Source organism: Lissotriton vulgaris, chromosome 11 (assembly GCF_964263255.1).
Source record: "Lissotriton vulgaris chromosome 11, aLisVul1.2, whole genome shotgun sequence".
In the NCBI taxonomy this organism is placed as follows: domain Eukaryota; kingdom Metazoa; phylum Chordata; class Amphibia; order Caudata; family Salamandridae; genus Lissotriton; species Lissotriton vulgaris.
In genome coordinates, this window is record NC_141699.1 from 1090381036 (window position 1) to 1090403770 (window position 22735).

At 44.2% G+C, this 22735-nt stretch overlaps 1 protein-coding gene across 1 annotated transcript in view; it reads right to left on the reverse strand.

The window, feature by feature from the left end:
- Positions 1-22735, reverse strand: part of LOC147684201 (uncharacterized) — a 522357-nt gene that overhangs the window by 241823 nt on the left and 257799 nt on the right. Inside the window, exons 28-30 of the mRNA XM_086942611.1 lie at positions 21286-21408; positions 10514-10636; positions 554-682 (exon numbers count right to left, since the gene is read on the reverse strand). Coding sequence (XP_086798737.1) covers positions 554-682; positions 10514-10636; positions 21286-21408 — 375 coding nt within the window. The remainder of the gene's footprint in view (positions 1-553; positions 683-10513; positions 10637-21285; positions 21409-22735) is intronic.

The following is a 22735-nucleotide window of genomic DNA, read 5'->3' on the forward strand; positions in this document are numbered from 1 at the left end:
ATGGTGTGCCCGCCACTGGGAGTATGCTTTACCCCAAAACTAGCTTTTGCTATGAGAGACTGTGTACATGTCTGTAGACAGGCTTCCATAGAGTTCAATGGGAGTCCGTGCAAACCGATTCCATAAGCATATGGCTGCATTGTACTCGCTCATTCGGACTCCCGGAGCACGTGTCGCTCAGGAAGCCCTCCGGATCCGAGTTGTACAGAGGGCTTTCCTAGCAAGATCAGAATTGGGCCCTTAGTGTGAAGTGTTCTACATGACAGCTGACAAGGAACATAGATGAACAAATCTATCTACAATGAAATATACTTATAGGTGATTGGTATTTTTAATAGTGGGGAGCACATATGTCAGGGTTTGTGGCTCAATATAGATGTTTTATCCAACGTGCATTCTTGTTTGCCAAAAGGACGTTCTATAGCAGGAAAGCAACTATAGGAAACAGCCTGGATATGCTTACTTTTTATTCAGGAAAGAAAATAGCCAATAGTCAATGCAAAGAAAATAAACTTGATTGTTGTCAACATTTGCAGTCAGTATCCTGCCTCACCTGTGCAGTTCACACCATCTCCTTGGAACCCAGGTTTGCAGGAACAACGATAGGATCCCCCAATGTTGGAACAGATCCCCTTGCTCTTGGAGCAGTTATTCAAAGTATCATTGGAGCACTCATCAATATCTGTGGAATTAATGGTGATTGATTAGTGTACCAACTTTGGGTCATCTCACACCTTTTAGCAACAATAAATGCCCTTCAATGGTGAACCTTTCTCACTCGAGAGCAACAAGTTGATAAGACCCAGGGAAATTGTGCATTTTCAATCTAGAATCATCTCAGTATTCAGTATATAGCGTTAGTTATTTCCCTCACTCAATGATTCTTAAATTCTATTTTGATTTTAGTTTTTGTTTGACATGAAATATTACAGTATCAATTTCAAACTGATATTCAAGAAAAATAAACCTGAGGCAGAAGATGTAGTAATGAGTTTTCTGCAACAGATATCCAATGGAATAAATGAAGGTCTGCTATCAACAGCAATTCGAAGCCCTCTTCCGTACATTTCATTTGCAAGGATATCTTATCGGCAGTCCGTATCGTTTCATATGAAGCAACTTCAAATTTCACAGCAGACGGTCCAACAAGCTGAATCCAAGTTAAATCAACTGAGCATAATAAGAATGATAAAGAGAGGGAGTTGGCTAAATAGAGACTAAGGGGGTGATTATGTTGCAGGGCAGATGTATTGGAAATGAGACTGCCCGACATGATGTCGACGGTCCAGTAAAAGGCATTACAATACAACAGCCACTACAACGGTTGCAATGCCTATGTTTTGCATTGCGGAGGGTGCTGCTAGTCACAGCACCCACCGCAATGCAAAATAGGGACACCTGACATAGTCCTACTCTATGTGGCAGGCACTGGCCTGTCACAAGGTGCCCAGGATACCCCCTTTTCTGAATCAGGATATGTAGGGGGCACCATAGGTGTCCCCCCAGTGCCCACACTTTAGGGCCAGGGGGGAAAGGGGCCCACAACGGGCCCCCGCCATGAACAGGCGGGTGGTAAGGGACATCATAATCCCTACAGCAGTGTCTGGTAGGCACAGTCACCATTGTAGGGATATTATTCCCCTTCGACTGACTCAGAACTGTGGCGGTTGGTCTTTCCGACCGTCAAGAGAACACACGCCATTGTAATATGGCAGACTTGAAACCTGCTTACGATGGCGTTGAGATCGTAATTAGGCGCTAAGAAACTGCTGACTTTAAAGGAAAATCCTCAATTTGTCCAACAACTATATGAGGAAAGTAATTCTCAGGCAAACTAATAGCAAGGAGAGACAAAGCAGGTACATACAATAATGCAATCACCAATATCTGTGACTCAATGAAGGGAGATAATCTCACAGGCAAGACACAAATAAACCAAAAATTCTTTAAAGGGTCTTCCAAAATCTATACAAGTAAATTCAAACTCCTACAGAAGAAGAGCTAGATAGGTTTCTAACTTTAGCTATAATTCCCTCTTAGGCACATGTCCCTTTTTGACATGCTTATCCCCACTTTTTGCCTGTTTTCTGATGCTACTTTGACTGCAAGTGTACTGAGTTCCTGCTAAAATTGTTGTGGAAGAAACAACAAACATCATACAAAACTTCAGTAGACAGAGTGGAGGGGAGGGAGAAATGGGGGGAGAAGCAGTTAGGCTTGCTCTCGGAGTCAGTCGACTTGAATGATAATGCAGTTATGCAGTATATCCGTGGAGAGACTGTGTATGCCTGGGACTATGGGGTGAACCCTGATGAGATTGTATACCGGAACGAGAAATAGCAACTGAAGGAAGAGAGGAGATGACTAGGGATGGGGGGAGTGGCATTGTGGTCATGATTGGGAGTGGGGAAGGTGTCGGAGAGTCAGATCACAAGGTAAGTAGGTGACCCGAGATAGGTGCCAAATATCCTTGGGACTTGACGTTCAGGGGTTGTAATGTAGAGCATATCTCACTGTTCATGTCACTGTCGGTCATACTTTGGAGCAGGTCTCCATTGTAGGGTGGAAATGACCTCCCTAGTGTAATGCAATTTACCTTTTGTCTATTAATAGGGCATAGTAATAAATCTGCAGACGCAGCTCGGGATGTTGGAGACATTTCCCAGCAGGGCCAGCATGGGGGATGGTTCAAGGGTTGTGGATATCATGAGTAATAATGCTTGAAACACTGATGCCCAATAGTGGGTGAACTCGGGTCAGGTCCATGTCACGAGGACAAAATCAGCTCTGGGTGAGGGGCATTTGGTGCATTGTGAGGATCTGGGCGCATCGTACTTGGCCATTTCCAGGGGGGTCACATAGGATCTATGGACAAATCGGAAATGGAGGAGTTTGTGGCGATGGTTAGGAGATACTAGTTTTATTTGTGTGCAGCTGTGTGCCCAGTCCTTGTCAGAGAGTGGGTGTCCCAGGTCTTCCTCCCAGTGATGGCGAGCCCCTCCCCATCATGCACATGCTTTAAAGCTATACAGGAGTGCTAGAGTTTAGTGATCAGATTGGAGACATCTGGGTCCGCTATCAGAAGCGTGAGAGGCGGAAATTCCACAGGTGATAACGGATAGGACAGCATTACTGTACACAAAATGCTGTGCAGTCTAGTGAGGATGAATCTGTCCATGTATGATCATTCTATGTCCTGAGTCATGTCAAGCTGTGTCTCAATGTGGCCATTTCGAAAAAGGTCACCCAAGGTGCGCAGACATAGTTTCTGCAGGTAGCGTAGCACCAGCCGCTCAGATGTTTGAAGCAAGGGTAATTTAGGGGAGAGCAGGGAGTCAAAGCCAAGTAATCTGCTGAGTTTGCACCAGGCCCAGCACGTTGTGGATAGTGTTTGAACGTCAGGTGGGTCTAGTTGGATTCCTCATGGTAATATAGCATTAAGGGGTATATGGTCTGCTAAATCCTGCTCAGGCTTATTATATGGTATGTGGGCATCGGGTTGAAACCAATAATAGGCAAACTGAGCCTGCAACACCATATAGTACAAGCGGACGTCAGGGACGGCAAATCCACCTCATTCGTAGGGGAGCCTGAGACTGTCCCACCACTTATAACATTGTTCAGTGAGATAATCAAAAGTGGCCCTATTCTTTCAACTTCTAAAGGAGGAATCCTGATTTGCTTCACCAAGAAAGATAGATATGAACTTTCATAGACCATTCAAGCCTTTTAATTTTAGGTATCACATTTTTATGAAAATGTCAGCAAGATTGGCACTGGTCAACCTGAAATTAATCAACATAGATCAGAACTGCTTCATCTCAGTTCACCAGCTGTAGACCAATACACATTATGTTATGAAAACAATGGAGTGTTTTACAGTTAGTTAAACCACTGCAACAGTTGTATTGCCAGAAAAGGCAATTGACCTGGTGAGTTGGATATAACTTTTCAAAACTATGGGAAAAATGGGCTTCCCTGACAACCTCATCAGGTTAATAGCCCAGATCTATGAGGGATTATCCGCAACTCAAGCACTAAATGACGCTGCAACAGAGCCCATAGCTATAATCACAGATCCCAGGGCCCCCAAAGTAAAACTCTAAGCAGATTATCTAACACTTTATTTAAAAAATGCACCATTGTAATTGAAAAATATTTGAATTATTTGCTTAATTTACTGCATTGGGTAGCGAAAGGTCAACAATGAAAAAAACTGAAGTCTTAGGGCCTCATTAGGATGGCTGGCGGACTTTGCCCGACCGCCATCCCCGTGGTAATATGGACCGCCCGCCTTAAGGGCGGGTGTCCCGTGACTGGTATTAGGATGTGCCCGCTACAGTGGCGGGCACATCCTGCATTGTTAGCATTGTGGCGGGCGGAGCACTCAGCACCGCCCGCCACAATGCTAACAATGGAATGCAGCATTTGCATATACAATGCGGCAGACACCGTGCGGTGACTGCCGCCTTGTATATGCAAATGCAGGGGGGTACCACCCGTGTGCAGTTCCCACATCACCTTCACTCTGGGGGCCCGCAGGGGGCCCCAAGAGTGAAGACCGCATGCGGGGGCAATCCGCCCGACATCGTAATGGGCCCCTAACTTTTAACACCAACAAATTTGTACTTCCTTCAGACTATAACAATAAGCCTACACAGTACTTTGGGATCTAAGTCTCTGAGAATTAGGAATACCTTCATAGGTTAAATTACACCTCAGTAATATGTAACCAAAAAATCTATTCCATACTAAATAGATGGGAAAATCTGACTATATCCATAGTAGGAACAGTTTCAATAGGGAAAATGCATATATTACCATTGAAAAAGTCACTTACCTTTGGTAACAATCTTTCTGGTAGAGACTATCTGACCGAAAATTCCTCACCTTTTGAATATTCCTCTGACATCAGACTGGATCTGAAAACTTTTGAGCAGAACCTCTGCATGGCGGTAGGTGTTGCCATACGGGTCAACACTGATGCCGTTCCGACCCGGAATTGGTGTGCTGGGCCCATTTAGGTGTTACTTCTGAGTGCTGATGAACAGGTTACTTACCTTCGGTGCAGATCCTTGCCTAAGAATTATCCCCAGGAGTCAGAACGGGTCTGGAATTGTTTCGTGAGCAGTACCCCTGCACGCCGGTAGATGGAGTTGTTAGGATATGCTTGGATGACAAAACCTGAAGCTCACTGACTCTCCGGGCATATGCTATTGCCACTAGGAAGTTCGTCTTGATGCTAAAGAACTGGGCAGGATGGTTGTACATTGGCTCATAAGGAGCGCACATCAGAAAAGGGAGCACTAGATTTAGGTCCCACTGAGGCATAATGAAGGGTGAAAAAAGGAAAATTGTTGCAGACCTTCCAAAAACATATTTACAACTTAGGGATTTGAAGAGGGATGGCTGATCTGGAAACTGCAGAAAGATAGCCCTTTAAGGTGCCCAAAGCAGAGCCCTGCTGGGCAAGGGAAAGAATAAAGAGAAGGGCCTGAGAGAGGGGAGCAGATATAAGATCAACCAGTTTCTCTGCACACCATGCCACAAACCTGCCCCAATGGTAGGTGTATAATGTCTTGGTAGATGGACGCCTGGCTACCAAGATAACATTGCAGCCTTCGGGCGGAATGTCAAAAGCTGTCAACTGTTACCGCTCAATCTCCATACATGAAGGCAGAGCACTGAAAGGTTCGGGTGGAGACCTACCCTGCTTCTGCGACAGAAGATCCTCCTGAAGGGGCAGCCTGATCGGAGGACCGATTGCCATGCTAAACGGTTGGGTTACCAGATTCTACGGGCCCAGGCCAGAGCCACAAGGATGACTTGGGCTTGGTCATTTCTGATATTCTTGCGCATCCAAGGCAGGAGTGGTATGGGCAGAAAGGCATACAGGAGGCTTGAGCTCCACTCAAGACGAAACGTGTCTTAGAGCAAGAGCTGCCTTGGGAACATCAGTGAGCAAAACTGCTGACAATGTGCCCTCTCAGCAGCGGCAAACAGATCTAACCATGGCTCTCCCCACTACTGGAAGGGACCTTGCACCAACACCGGATGGAGTTGGCACCTGTGATCGTTGGGCATCTTTGGCTGAGTTCGTCCAATCTGGCATTTAGAGGACCCACCATGTGTTCAACCACCAGGGATATGCCCTGATGTTCTAGCCATGCCCTGAGATGCTGGGCCTCTTGGCAAAGGGTCCACGACCTCTTCCCACTCTGTTTGAAGCAGTACCACATGGCTATGATGTTGTCCATGACCCCCTGTACCAGCCTTCCACTTATGGAGGGTATGAAGGCTTTCAATGCCAGCTGGCTCAGTCAGGGCTCCACTAGGTTGATGGAGAGCCTGGATTCTGTTCCGAGACCAGAGGCCTCTGATTTCCACCTCTCCCATATGGCTGACCCCATCCTAGGAGTGACACATATGTCACTACTGTCAGATCAGGTTGGGAAAGGGAGAAAGGTCTGCTGCTGGCCCAATATCAGTTTGTTAACCACCACTGCAGACCTTTTTCAGTTCCCTCCGAGATCTGGACCTTGTCGGAGAGATTCTCCTGATGCTTCATTTTGGGTTCCGCGGCGACCGATCCCAAGACTTTCATCGTGACCCGGATTGAGTCCTTTGCGGTGTCGCACATGGAGCGGCAAGGAGCTTGAGGGACTGCTCCGGCTAGGCTTCGGGGTGCATGGTAGTGCAGCGGATGCAGGTCTACATGTCATAGGCATGCTTGAGGCACCAGAGGCAAACAAGATCTGTTGGTGAAGCAGTGCAGGACTCAAAGCCGGCCTTCCTACTCGATATTCCTGCCACACTAGGAGAAAAGATCATGAAATAACATTGAAAAAAAGTTAAAAAAGAGTCAGTCAAAAGATGACTGGGCCTGGCTCTATCAGGATCTAAGCTGACTGGCACAGAAAGAAAATAAATTATGTCAGCACGTGGAACCTGCGCCTATATAGGCACTGCTGACGTCATTTCCCGCGCGGATGACACTGACGCCACTCAGAGCCAAATGACAAGACATTTCCAGATCCGGTCTGACTCCTGGGTATCATTCTGTGGTAAGAAATATGCAACTAGAAGTCTCTCTAAGATGTCAATTGCTTTTGAGGCTGTCCCCACCTCCAGAAGGAAGGGGAACCACACCAGCAAGTTGGCTTTGACCAGAGTCCAGATTCCTGAACTTGAGATCTTAATGATAGATATATTCCAATTCACAAAACATGGAGGATAGGTTGGTCAGTGAGGAATCTGTCATTAGATAGTGTTTACCAGAAGGAGCATTACTGTAGGCAATTAACTAGTTCTTCTGATAGAGACTGCAGATTCCTTACCTTAAAAATAGATACCAGAGCAGTACCAATTAGGAGGTGGGTTTGTGACCAGGCTCAAGCCAAAAGGTCATGTAGGACCAATCATGCAAAATGCCTCTCTGTGCAAACCTGGCTGTCCAAACAGTACGGGGTGACACCCACCTAGCCACCTGGCAGATGTCTAGGACAGGAATTCAGTGTACCAGTGCAATGGTAGCAGCCTGATGGAATGAGCTTGCAGTTCTTCCAGAGACAGTTTTTTTGCCAATGTGTAGCATATCTTAAATGCAGAAAGAGAGGGTCCTTTCTGCACAGCTTTGCCTTTTCTTTCTCCTTCATACCCCTCTAAGAGCTGATAGTCCACTTGGTGTTCTTTAGTATGATCAATGTAAATGCTCAGAGCATCTTTTGAAGTCGCGACTCCGCCTTGGAGGGGTGAGCCAGAGCACAGAACACCGCCAACATGAGGTGTTACCTGGGTTGCAGCACAAACCTCCATGGCCCACCTCACCCTATCACAGTGCTGTCGCTCAGGTTCTCTTAGATGAGGCACAGCCGTGGAAAGGAGTCCTATGTAGGCCTGGGCAGAGTTCACAGAGAAGTGACCAAAAAACTCTGCCGCGCTAAGTGGAGTACCGCAAGCAGCTGGGTTTTTTACTTTGCGCACGTTCGCATAGATTTTTAGCACCAGGAGTTGGAAAGGCAGCACAAATGGCTCCATCTGCAGCGCAAGAGGGTGCTGTTTCTTTCTGCCGCTTGAGTAAATGTTCTACTTTAGCGGTATTGTCACCACTGCGAACAGGTGGTTTCTTAACATGAATGGTCATGACCATCGCCGACTACCCGAGTTGAGAAATATCACTGGGAGGTGGTCTAGGATTGGATTTCCATCGCTTGCCATCGCCAACTTAATGCTGGCGAGCGTGGGAAAAACTCTGCACGGATTGCGGAACACTCCACAAATGGACTGGAATTCACCGCCCAGGTCTAGTTCCAAGTTTATAGGGGAATATTCTCAGCCTGCAGGGTGCCATCCAAGCAAACAAGGATACGTTTCCCTCTCACCTCTGCAGGGGATCTGGATTGCTGAGTCGATGCTGCTCAGTTCCTGGCCGAGCAGCGCAAACCATGATATTTTGGTTCTCGCCATTCTGAAGTCCATTTTTCTCATCCCAAGCCTCATTATTTCCAGCCAGTTTGCTTCTTGTAGCGATTCGTGGAAGTACATTTTACCATTGTGTTGAATGCGGAGATTGGCTGTGTACATCAAGCTGTATTTTATATTGTGCTCTTGCATCTGTCTATTGACTGACATAAAGTTCTTCTGGAAAACCTGTACTCTCTGTGTGTAGTCAGGGTAAATTTATGATGTTTTTCTGCATAGCATGGTGGGCTATGGACACGGACGTTGTGAAGGATTGGATCTTCATCTGTATAGTTGAACATGCAAGGTATAAGTGCTTAAGGTGGTGCAATAGCACAAGGCGTGGGCACCAGCACCCTATGTGTACATTCTATGGAAAAGAATATAGAGATTGGGTTTGAGCGCAGTAACAATCCATTTTTCAAGAAAGAGCTCAGCAACGGGGCCCTCCTCTCGCTCTGGGAACCCAAGGAAGTGCAGGCTATTCCATCTGGACTTCCCTTCAGCATCCTCCAGACATTCTTCCATTTACGTTGCACTGCATTCTAGGCACATTATCATAGTCTGGAGTTCTTTAACATCTATTAGGAGGGTGGTGACCTCAGTAATTGTAACTCTTTCAACAACCTTGCAGCAATCCAATTTCAGGTGATTTATGTCCATGGCCACCGGGTCCATTTTAGTCTCTAGCATTACTCTGGAGCCTTGTATAGGATCCAGGATCTCTGTGGTGCTCGCACTGGATCCGTAGGCTCCGGGCACACCTGGCTTCCTGGTCCTATCTCCTGGGGGCCTGCACCAGGTATGGTATATTGTAGAATTGTATTAGATTGTGCCACAGGGAGGGTGTTCTGTCCGTAAGCACCATCATGAGCTGCCACGCTCAGGCCTTGATGTCAGCCAAGCACTTTACATCTCTCCTCAACTATACCGAAACGTGGGTCAGCCACTTTTCGGACACAGGGCACAGTCACACTGTATCTCAGGCCCAGCGTCCAGACTGCAGAGTGCTCCCACACTGACAGCAGTTTTTATTTGCGCTCCCCAGGTTGAGCGCTGATGCAGTGATCAGGTCTCTCGGGACCTTGTGCCGCCACCTAAGCACTACCAGGCCATCTGTGACTGCAATAATGCGTTGCCCCCGGGCTCCATGATACCTTCAGCCTCTGTAGGCAACCAGCAGGCCAAGTGGGCAGTAGATGCGAGTGCCACTCCCCACAGCAGCGACGTTTCATTGCTGCACTCCGCCCAAGAGCACCCCCCTTAGCCCACCAGGATCACCTCACAGCTTGCCTGTTTCCTCAGTTGCTGGGGGGAATGTAAGGAGGCACAGAGGGTGTCACAAGACTTATTCAGGCATCCCAACTCGTAGGCACCATCAGTGGCATACCTCACCCAAGGTTGTCATCTTGAGTGGCACTGCCAGCGGGGGTCCGCTGCTTGTTCATGGCCTCCTCTGGTCAGCTTTGCAGCCTGAGGCATATGTTGTCTGAGTTATAGCAGCATCCCTCACTGCAGCCCGCAACTGGCCCATGGCCGCACTTCTCCGGGTTCACGCCGTCCCCCAAGAACACCGCCTCATTCAAGATCGCTCCGCAGCTGGACCTTTACAAGAGCCTGTCTGGCTCCCACACAGCGGCAGGGGCTCATTTTGTGGGGTTCCAATGAGGGCTCCATAGCGTCTCAGTGTTTGTGCCCACATCTGTGGGGTTTAAATGCCTTATGTGTGTCAGTATGCAGCAGGATTATGCTCCCCTTGGCAGGAGCCACTGCAGGGCATGTCTAGTAGGCCATCTTGCCTGGCCATGCCCCCGACAATCTACTATACTTGCAGATTACCCGGGGATGTAAATCCAATCTACAAGTAGTAAGGTTCACTGCTTCTGCATAAACCGGATTCAATACTGTGCATATTTTCCACCTGTATACCATTTTCACAGCCTTGAATGCATTGTCTGTATCCCTAATAACAGTTGGATCTTCTTTACAAATGAATATTATTTACCTTATCTGTGACACAAATGTTTATTTTATACATAGTAAGATCACGTACCGTGGCATACTGAGTTAATCTTCAAGTATCCAGCTATGCATCTGCAGCTGTAATTGCCAGGTGTGTTCTGGCATTCCTCTGCCATACCTGTGCAGTATTGACCCAAGGCACACTCATCAATATCTGTGAAAGACAACAATTAGATTTAAGGCATTTGTCAAACCTTTGCCTTTTATGTACAAGTAAGGGTATTGTTCAGAAAAAGAGATAAAACATATGCATGGCATAAGGAGCATCTATTGCACTAACTCAAGCGGTTGTAACCTGTGGCTTATGTAGGAAACAATAGTGAGTGTATTTTGATTAAAAAGAAAACACCTGGGGGCTTATTTACAAGCCCATTGCACCATCGGTGCATCACTTTTTTTGAAGCACTGTTGGGGTAGTGTGCCTGTCCATATTTACAAGGCCATGCAAAGCCACCCTGCGTGGCTTTTCATTGCCTTGTAAATACACCCCCTTTTCACGCATCAGTTTGTGTGAAAGGGACCTGCCAAGGGTGTTGCTGGGAGTATTCCCACGCAACACCCAAGGATTCTGCCACCTTCCCAGATTGACATTTTGTAAACCTGGGAATGAGTCAACATCTACTATGCCTCCCCAGGTCAGGTGTAAGGAGGCGCAACAAAGAAAGAGGAAAATGCCATCAATGATTGTTTTTGTGCAGGAAAGTGTCGCTTCCTGTTCAAAAACAATCATCCTCACCACTGAGGCGTTGCCTGCGTTGGTGCATGGCAGCCAATTCTGGGGCAACGCAGGGAAAAGTACAGGCATACATCATATTGTTGTAAATATAATGCATCTCTGTGCTTTTAAAATGATGCAGCTCGGTGCCGTAAGCCATATTGCAGCACCAAGCTGCGTAATTTTGTTGTAAATTAGGCCCCATATTTTATACGACTGAACGGTCACCTAGGCTTTTTAGGAATGGTGTGGTAATAAAGAAAAAACCTATGAGTGCCCATTTTACACATGATTATGCTTTAATTTTACGTTAAATTTTCATATAGAGTTTTGATAAAAAGGAAACACATTTGTACCATTTAGAAATTTCCTGCAGTTATTCCTTGAGTGCACTATGAAATGTCATTGGGTAAACTAGAAAATAGCGAGAGACATAAAGCACATAAGAAGGGGTACACGGTATGAAATGTTCTCGTATCAACTTTGACCATACGAGAAAAAGGTCCTTCATGTATGGTCTGTATATAAATGTGCATGCCTTTTTGGATAAAATATCAATTGCACAAGCTAATAGGCTTTTCACTATAACTAGCAGGGTTACCAAAAGTCCTGAAGAAAGCCAAATGACCTTTCGAGGCAGTTTTATTGGCTGAAACATGTTGACCAAATAGACACCTGTGATCACTAAATGTCATGAAATGAAATGTCATCAATCTTATTTTTAATCTAGCCACTAAGCCTACACCATTAAACATTTTGAATTAGGTTTAGGAGGGTATTTTAACACACCCACATTCTCTGCATTCACACAGTTACTTAAGCACTCCGCTTACAAACGTGTTCAGTCCACTCACACATTCGATGTGTGTATGTGAGTGAGGGTTCGATGTTGAAGCATGCCACCGGGTGGTACCTGTGGGTGAGGACCCTATATATATATATATATATATATACATATATATATATATATATATATATATATATATATATATATATATATATATATATATACATATATATTTTTTTTTTTTTGCAAAATATTGGTCACACGCACCAGTTCTTCTTACTCCAAAATATTTATTTCCAAAACAGAGCCAGTCTGTCAACCGACGCGTTTCGGCCTAGCGGCCTTTGTCGCGGTAGGGAGACACTACTATTGTCATCCATTTTAAAGCATTTCCTGTTAAAAACAACCCCATTGCATTATGGGAGTTGTAGTGATTTTAAACATTGTGTCCCAACTGACAGAGAAACACACGCGATTAAATGTTTAGTACATCAATCTACTTATAGATATTCTTAACTTAATTGCGCAATTCGATATATGACTGACTTCTGCATTGATTTGTATCAGAATTCATGCAGAATGAAAAGAAAACATTTTCATTTTGTTCAGTACATGTTTGGTACATGATTTTTCATATATCAGCGGTTGCTTTAGTTTGTTCAGTGTTGGATTGGTATCCATATCATTATGTCCATGCCATATACAAGATGTATCTGAATTTCAGGTAAAGAGAGAGTCTTTTTTCTTTTTTTATGGTTTTCTTTGTTCACATTACTCCAGTTTCTGCTTCATAGGTGAATGTACATTTCTTCGTCGTTGTTAAGACCTTTCGGAGTCTTGGTTCGCATTCCTATAATGTATCTTGACTCCATTTGTTGCAATTTCTTTTTCTGTCGCCAACTCTTTCATTGGGCGGGACTGTATCCAATCCGAAAAATTCCATCCTTCCCTAATCATTATTTTGACACTTTGCCAAATGTTTAGATGTTGCATAATTTGTATACTTGTTCTTGACAGCTCTTATATGTTCCAATACTAGTTTTTTAAGCATGCATGTTGTGCTTCCAATATATCTTTTACCACACGCACACTCGATCACATACACTACAAATTGTGTTGTGCATGTGATTCGTTGAGTTATCTTTATAACTTTTCCTTCTGGATCTGTTATCTCCTTTTTATTTGTGGCAATTTTGCAAGCTTTGCAATTGGAACATTTTTCTGAATCCCATTTGTTGTTGTGTGACCCATGTTTCTTTTGCTGGGGTCTGGAAGTGACTTTGTACTATTTGATATTTTAATGACCTTGCTTTTCTATAAGTCACTAGTGGTCTCTTTCCAATAATCTTGCCAATATCTTTATCTTGTGTTAGTAGATGCCAGTACTTTTGAAGGATCTTCGTCACTTTTGTGCTTTCCTTGCTATATGTTAAAATTAGCCTTGGTGCACTGTCTTTGGTTACATGTAAAGTTTCACTTACTTTATCCTTTTCTTGTTCTTGTGCTATTTGATGTTCTCTTTCAGTTCGTGACATGAGGATCTCATTGTATGTTTTCTGTTCCACTTTTCTTTTACTTTTGTTCAAAATTCTTTGTTGATATCCTCTGTTTTTCAATCTTTTCGCACTGGCTTCTATTTCAGCGTTCGTGTCACATTCTTTTGAGCAATTTATTTTTATCCTCAAGAATTCCAATGGAATCCCAATTTCCTAGTGGTAACGATTGATGTAGTATCGTTATATACCTTGATAGATCACAATTTGGGCTTAGAGGCATGTGCATATTTTTTGAAACAAAGGAAGATCTCAGAACTGCAACACTCAGCAATGCTGCTGATAATGATTAAAACTGTGCAGTGCCTGTCACCTTGTGCATGCCAATGTATAACATGCATTCCCAGCATTGTGGCGGGAGGTGCTGTGGAATAGGGGATGCCACAGCAATGGTGGTGGTGGCATCCTAAATGCAGGTGCGGGACCACTGCACATCTACCGGACGGTCCCGCATTCTGTTATGTTGTCCACCAGCCATTATAATGGACCCTTTAGTTTGTTGATGCATTATGTATTGCACAGGATTTCCAGACCATTTCAACACACATACTACAAAACACCACCATGTTTCTTCTTCTTGGATTTCCAAACCCAAAAATGGGCACTAGATCTTGCACGGCTGTAGTAAATCTAACTGCCTGGTCCCTGGACTATCCCTTGAGTAGACTCCATGGTTCGAGAATACAATGGAGATGTTTTTCAACTTCAACTTAGGTTCATAATATTGCAATACTGTGCTTTAACCATACAAAGATAAGGGGCTTCTCCCCAATATCCTACTCATATTTGGATCAAACTCTCACCAGAGAAGACTTCATATCTCCACCAGCAGGCTACATCCTTCACATTCAAACTGCAAAACTGTAGAACTCATTTCTTAGTCATAAAGGGAGCATTTCCAATCACTTGCTCGTTTTAAGTGGGCCAAGACACGGTTGATCCCTAACTGAGGACATTACAAATTATTCTGAACATGGAAAGCAGATTACTGTATTCATTCTTCGTATGTAACATGACGCAATCCCTTCACTTAAATTTGTAGTTAGCCATCTATAATAATGGGAGTTTTTCAATAGCTAGGGAGCACGAGGTGGAAGTGAGCAGAATCTGAAGAAACAGCTGCAAGGGTGGATCTAAAAAGGCGGGGGTAAAGTTCCTGCTTACAGGCAGTGTTGACGTGTGAGGGCTAGGGAAAGTCGCAGGTGTGAGTGAAGTGGGACCACTGAGGGAGTGGAAACTTTTCAGGAAAGGTCCAGATTCATGGCTCCTGCCTCCACACTCTTACAGACAACGATGTTCAAACATAACACTGCCACTGTTCCAGCCCTTACATAGATTTCACAGCTACCTTTACTTAAGTCATTCCAACTAACACCTTTCTCCTCCATACACCGATGCTGCTGCATGCCTTCTAAGGGAAAGATAACACCATTTTGGAAGCACGCTTATGGCAACATTGTACCATAAAAAGGGCCATAACAGTGAAATGAACCAGTTATTTACCTTTGGTAACGCCTTTTCAGGTGGATACAATATCTACTTGTGGATTCCTCACATTTTGAATAACCCCCATACACCAGATTGAAGAGGAACTTTTTTGATAGCTCTCCCATGTTCACAGAGAGCTTTGTTATCTACATAACTCCACACATGGCACCATATGATGTCACTGGAGCGATAAAGAGCCCTCATTGGCGTGCTGATGTCAGTTTCCACTCTTTTTTGATGCGTTTTTGAGGTGAGTGAATGGAACTAACTTCAAAATTGTATGTGCAGTTTTTTTATTTAAAAAAATGAAGTTTTAACATACCAATGTATATACTTAATATACATAAGTAGGCTCTTTTGATATATACAGCCATGCAACGAGGAGGAGAGTGGGCCAGTGAGGAATCCAGAGGCATATTCTGTATTCACCAGAAAAAGCATTACTGAAGGTAAGTAACTTGTTCTTCTAGTGGATTTATCTTCCTGCAGATTCCTCACCTTTTAAATAGTATACCAAAGCAGGTCCAGACCAAGAGGTGGGTGCATGTCTGTCACTTCAGAAAAATCCTGCAAAACCGAATGAATGAAGTGATCATCCATCCTCACTTCAGAATCCCAACAGTAATGCTTCGCAAAAGTGTGGGGGAGAATCAAGTTGCTGCTTTACAAAAATCTGCAACCAGCACCCCTCTAGCCATAGCAGAGGTAGAAGATTTAGATCTAGTAGAAAGAGCATTAATTTCTTGAGTACCAAGTGGTCGAGGATAATCCATCTCGACAAAGTCCTCTCATGAAATGCTTTCCCCTTAATTTGTCCAATGTACCGCACAAAGAGTTGGTCATCCAGTCCGAATCCTGTGTCCTGTACATGTAAAAACTGACAGCTCTGGTGGGGTCAAATCAATTGGGTATTTCCTCCTCTACAGTTGGGTGAGGTGGAGTATAGAACGTAGAACGGGTAATGCACTGAACCAAATAAAAGGGAGTAACGACTTTTGGCAGGAAATAGCCCTGGTTCTAAATACCAACTTATCAGGAAAGAACTTTGTGAAAGGAGGCTTAACAATAATTTTAAAAGATAAAAGTCTTAAAGGACAACTGTGAAGAGGTTCAAACAGAGAACACTTAGATAAGTCAAACGTAAATTAAGATCTGACTTAAGCAAAATTGAAGGGTGTGGGAGGATATTTATTTGTAAGACCCTTAATGAATCTCGACACTAGAGGAGATTCAAACAGAGAAGGCTGATCTGGTAAACAGAGAAAAGCCAAACGGACTTAACTGTGGCAAGCCCTGCTTGATGAAAGAAAGGGAACATTTTAACATTTCAGACAAATGGGCGTTTAGAGGATTGAAGGAATTATCATCACATCACTTAAATTTAGCCCATCTGCGAACATAAACAGATTTGGTGGAATGTCTTTGGAGGATAAAATAACATCCACTGCATCAGGAGGAGAGGAAAAGAAAAGGAATCCAGGCTGCCCTGTTCAATTTCCAGGCATGTAGGTGCTGACTCTGGTGGTGGGGGTGTAGATCCGGACCTTGCAATTGTGAGAGGACGTATGCCCTGTAGGGAGATGGAGTGGAGGGCACAGGAATAGGTGACAAAGATCCGCCAAATGCATACTTCATGGCCAGTCAGTTACTAGTACGATTACTTAGGCCCAGCTGAGGTGAATCTTTCTCAGCACCTGAGGAATCAAGGGTATGGTAGGTGTGCATAAAGCAGTTGGGAGCTCCAGCTCGATTGAAATGCATCCCCCAACGCGCTCTGCATCGGATACTGGAGACTGCAGAATAGCGGGCAGCGGGCATTCTCTAGAGTGGCAAATAGAGTTATCTGAGAACTCCCCTAAAGCTGGAAGATGGTTTGCACTACTTGTGGATGGAGACGCCACTTGTGATAGGCAGAATAACACTGACTGAGACTGTACACATGTACGTTGAGTACTCCAGCCAGGTGAGTTGATACCTTGCAAATGTGGTGATCATGAGCCCAGGACCAGAGATGTAGAGCTTCTCTGCAGAGAAAAGACAACCCTACTCCTGCTTGTTTGTTGATATACCACATCGAGTTAGTGTTGTCTTTCAAGATTTAGACTGACTGACTGCAAATAGAAGGGTGGAAGGCCTTGAGAGTGAGGCTTATCACCTGCAATTCTAACCAATTGATATGAAGCAACTGTTCTTCTGGAAACCTGAGCCCTCTGATCTCCAGATCCTTCAGATGAGCACCCCACCCAAGACATCTGTTATGATCATGGACACCAGAGGAAGAGTGTGAAACGGTTTCCTTTGAGAGAGATTGCGTGACACACTCTACCATTGAAGATCCATTGCAGTTTCTCTGGAGATTCAGATACAGACTTGTAGATATCCGTTGTTTTGAAACCACTGCCTGCGGAGGCACCACTGGCGGATCCTCCTGTGCAGGCATACATGCATGACCAACAGTATGCAGAAAGCGAGCAAACCAAGCTGGCATAACACCTTCGGGACTGGAATAACCGCTTCCTCCTGAAACATCAGAATCATAGCATGAATATTATAAATCCTCTGAGGAGGAGGGATGGCTTAATACACAGTTGTGTCCAGAATACCCCAATAAACAGGGGGCTACAGGGGAGGTTCGGTCTTGTTGTTAGAAAAGCCCCTTACAAACAACTTTTTAAAAAGAAGGGGTTTACCTGCAAGGGATTTTGTTTATCTGAGGATTTAACAACTTTTTGTGACAATTTTTATCTCACCCTAAACCGTGGTGAAAAATAGAATAAATCAAAAATAGAAATACAAAATAATCACAATTTATCTAATGAATCATAAATCATACACGGGGCAACAAAATATACTTCAAACAAACATTTATATATTTAATATATATATTATCACCCTTAAAGATGTTGAACATGGCATTCAGGAAGTGACTGGAATCCATACCCAGAGTTGGGAAGTCTGAGCACCCATGCTCCTGCTGAGGCAGAGGAACTGGATCTGAAGTTGGTGTTGTGTTTGGAGCCAGAGGAGAAGTTGGAAGGGGCACCTGAACTGAAGATAACACAGGTAGTGGCACCCAAGAAGGAGTCAGTGTGACCTCCCATTGACTATCCTTCAAAGTCGGATGGGGGAGATGTCGGCCTCGTGACTTGTCCTTCGCCAAATGATGACATGGGGACTTAAACCTTGGACAAAAATTGTGACAAGTTCTTCTCTCATCTCTTGTTCTGGCCATGAACAATTTCAGCTTTTTCTTTAAGGGCCTTCACATTCATCCACTGACAACTGGGACAGGTGTCGACCCCATGATCTGGCCTCAAACACCAAAGACATGTCATGAGGATATGGAGTAGACATTAAACCTTCCAAGCCTTTGCAGGGCTTAAAACCAGATTTCCTATGTGGCGACAGTGGCACAGAAAAGTGCACATTTAATGAAAAAATCTAAAAAATTCAACAATTCCCTAAACGTAGAGTAAGGAAAAACGGTTATGCCGCGAAAGCGCAGGGAAAAAAGGAACTAATGTCAACAACCCGATAAAGCTCTTTATGGCTCCAGTGATGTCATACGATGGCGCATGAGGAGCTGTGTGCCTTCCGACTCCCCCTGTGGAGCTATCGAAAAAAATATTTCCATACAAGCTGGTGCATTGGGTGAAATTAAAAAAGGAAAAATGCAAATGGTGAGGAATAAGCAGGTAGAATGACCATGATGGAGGTGAAAACCGAAAGACAAAAGGAAGCGACTTAAAAAGCATGGACTGCATGGGATATGGACATTTTACAGTCAACACATATATTGTACTGCTGTAGATATTTTTGTTGTTAATATTATTACTTAGATCTTTCCTTTCAGTGGTAATGGTACCAGTGTGGTGAAGTCTCCGTAACATCAGTTGTATCAGGAAGTGAAAGCACCGGTGTACCAAGCACCTACTTGAAAGGGATTATCATACAGATAGTGCTTCTCTGATAACAGCAGAAGGCCAGGAGCTTTACCAACTCCATATTTAAGCGCTGCGAGGCCTCCGGGTAGTTACGCGCTATATAAGCGGAATTTTTATTTCATTTCATTTCATATATTGTTGACTCTAGCAAAAGCCTATTTTTAGAGCCCAAAGCCTGCAGTTCTGCTGCCGATATTGTATTATCACTCTCACATCTTCACTTGGTTCAATTGAAAATGACTCTGCAGTTGTAACAGTGCCTGTATGCTACCAACATAAACAACACCGGCAAAGCCAGCAGGTGTGTCTTACAATAGCATTACACGACCTTAATGCTTTGCCAAAGCTTTCTGCTGATGCTATTGGGCAAAAAAAAATAAAGTGCTTGTTTGCCAATGCTGAGCCGCATTTACAAAACTAAGTTGCTGCAGTGTGATGAAACATATATTAACATGGGTAATCCAGCGCACATAGGTATCATGCCACAGCTGCATTTTGTAACCATTGATCAACCATTCCAAGCTGTGGATGGCAATCTTGGAGCAGTACATCTAAAAATACCCACTGCCCTACATAAAAGAGAAAAAGAGCTGCACAGTAGAAAATGCAGGAACAGCTAATCCACCCAAACAAAAATGTGGCGGTCAGGGTGTAGGAGCAACAGAGGAGAGGGTAGGGGAATGGAGAAGCAACTTGGAAAGACTGGGCTGATGGGAATGCGAGGGGAAGTCAATCGAAAGGGCAAGAGCAAGAAAACCAATTCAATCCCATGGAGTGCTGCAATAGAAAGAATTGGGAGATCCGTGTATGTAAGAAGTGGAAGTCAATCACTTAAAACAATAATATGGAAGCTATGCTCCTGGGTGAGACAAGCGCAAGAAGAAGGATAGCCATCCAATAACAAACTAGCCAAAAAGATGGATATCAAAGCTAACCAATGGTATGCAGTGGGCTGTCCCGTAGCCCACTGTGAGGAAACAAACTTTCTATTGTGGTGATTAAACTGCGATGCCATTACAACGCGGTTGTTACAACGACCGCGTTGTAACCACGCAATTCCATTACTACACAAGTCATTGCATCGACTTGCAGTACATGGTGCGGTAACATAAGGAATAGTATATTTTACTATCCCAACACCTTCCCTAATGTTGCGTAGGCTGGAGTTGGAATAGTAAATTATACATTTCTAATGTCAGCACGCCATCTACTGCAAGTTGATGTAATGACTTGCATAGTAATGGCATTGAGTGGCAACAACACGGTCGTTGTAACAACCTCATTGTAATCAGTGGTGTCCTTAGGCATGTGCAAGCTGTGCACCTGCACAGGGCGGCCAAACCCCAGGGGCCGCCACGCCAATCTATATCCTTAATATAATAATCCTCTGAGGATGGATACATATTTGCGTGGAGGCCCCTGGTAGGGATTTGGCGGCCTCCGGGCTCTGTTCCACTTCCAAACACCATGAACCCCCCCCCCCTCTTCACTGGCTTCCACGCCTGCGTTCCTCTGGGGGCCCCCTACCTACGCTCCCTGCCCATGGCCACCTTGAGCTTAGAGCCGCCCCTGTTGTAAGGCCACGCGATGTAATGATGTAATGACTTGCGTAGTAACAAGTCATATTCCTCACTGTGAGTATTTGTGTTGTCAACAAGTGCTCTTCGACAATAGACAACTAAAAACGGACTGTGTTGAAATCTAAAAAAGTCTTGTGGCACAGGATACCGTGAGGAGAGGTTCTAGGGTCGTGGCCTCACAATGTTGGAAGTTTGAACAGGCCTTTTGCGTATATAATCCCTGGCATTATTACACAAGATGGTGCAATGTTAATGATATGGAGAAAGTGCCGTCAGTTGTCAGCAACTTCAAAAGAAAAAGTCTATAAAAGTAGCTATAAAAAGGTCTAATGGCGCTGATACTGCAATGCTATCCACTGTGGCACAAGCCACTACTCTGTACTGATTAAAGAGCCAGCTTCCTGAAGCTCTATCATTTGTTCCATAAAAGGGGACCCTGAAAGGAGTAACATTCACCTATCCAGGTACAACTAATGCTGAAGAAAGTTACGAGAGGCACCTAGACTGCCTTAAATGGAACAATACATTAATTTAAGCATAAATATACATGCACAGTTAAATGCATACATGAATCTCTACCGACAACCACATACGCAATAGGACATATTCGTGCACACACTAAGTACATATAGCTTTCGCTTACACACTTATGTAACCACGCATGTACACAAATGCAGGCATTGAAAGTTCATTTTGATATCATTTAGCGCTGCTGTTACATACAAACGTTACTTACCTTGACACGTGCCGTTCACAGATGAATACCCAGCCTTGCATGTGCATTCGAAACCCCCTCGTATGTTCTTGCAATCCTCGTTCACCTGACAGGAGGTCGCATTGACCGTGCACTCGTCGATATCTGAAATGTAAGAGCACACTTACTGGCTTCCATTTTTAGAGGTCATCTTTACTTCTGAAGATGCTGAGCCTGAGAGACACCCTGAAGACTCATGTCACAGGCTTTGTAAGGGCGAGCCTGTGTTGAATGGACCAGGAAACGCCGTGGGCCTTAGTCATGTGTATCAGTAAGTGTTCTAAAGGTGGCCCTTTTTGGAGAACCTGTCCACCATCACAAATGTCTGCTCATCACCACATTAAGTTTCTTGCAGTTTATTTATGAGAGATGACGTGGACTGCTGAGCTATGCTATTGGCTGATTTGTATGTGTACGCCCACAGGGAAGGATCTTGCCACGTTGCTTACACATTTTCAAGGACTTGCCCAAGTGCAGGTGTGTGAGGTTTTCAGGGGGTCGAGGGAACTTTCACAAGTTAGCTGACTGCCACTGAATACTGGAACAAGCAGTATTGAGGAAGAAGCGGGTTTGTATTGGAAGCTGGAAGAATGACGTAGGTGAACATGTGGTAAAGGTTTGGGCACTGTGTAGCATACACACATATTTAAACATTAGCCACCTGTCATCACAAGTGGGAGCCCTTTTTCACCGCAGCACACTGATGAATCTGGATTTTTAGTAAACAGGAATGGTAGAATTTTATTTTGATTAGCACCAAAAATAAAATTTGTTCTGTGGGTGATCTAAATGAAAGCACAGGTTCAATGGCCTATCATAGCATAGCACTCATCTCTGGTCTCCAAAATATTACACTATTTTGATTGGATACTAAACAGCCAATCAGAACACTGAGAACTATTATTATTATCATTATTATACCGAATATCAGCTTTTCATAAATGCTAAATGAGAGTACCGTTCCAGAAAGTCTGGCTGGTTATGTTTCAGTTGCAGCCAATAGGAAGTAGACTGCATGTTTAAACATTCTCCCTGGCATTCAGAAGCCAATCAGAGTGGCCTGTTTCCTAAAGCACTGCCTGACTCTGGCAGGGAGGGTGGGCCGGCTATCTTATTGTAGCATGTGTGACCCTTAGGGAACCCTACACAGCAATGTATCTCTGTTTGGATGCAACTCATATGGAAAATGCAGATTTACCCAACAGTCCTGTCTGGCAGACCGTTGGGAGAAGAGTAACAATTTTACCAGCATATTGATAAAATTCAGCTTCTGAAATTGTTTCAAAGTTTAGTGTCATGTGATTATTTTCAACTGGAGCTGCCATCTGTAAGGAGCAAATCTGGCAAATTTAGGAAAAACAATCAAAATGTGTCTTTTGAATCAGTAATTTTACTGCTCTCCTTCTTTAACTGCAGGATTATTAGAGTGTCC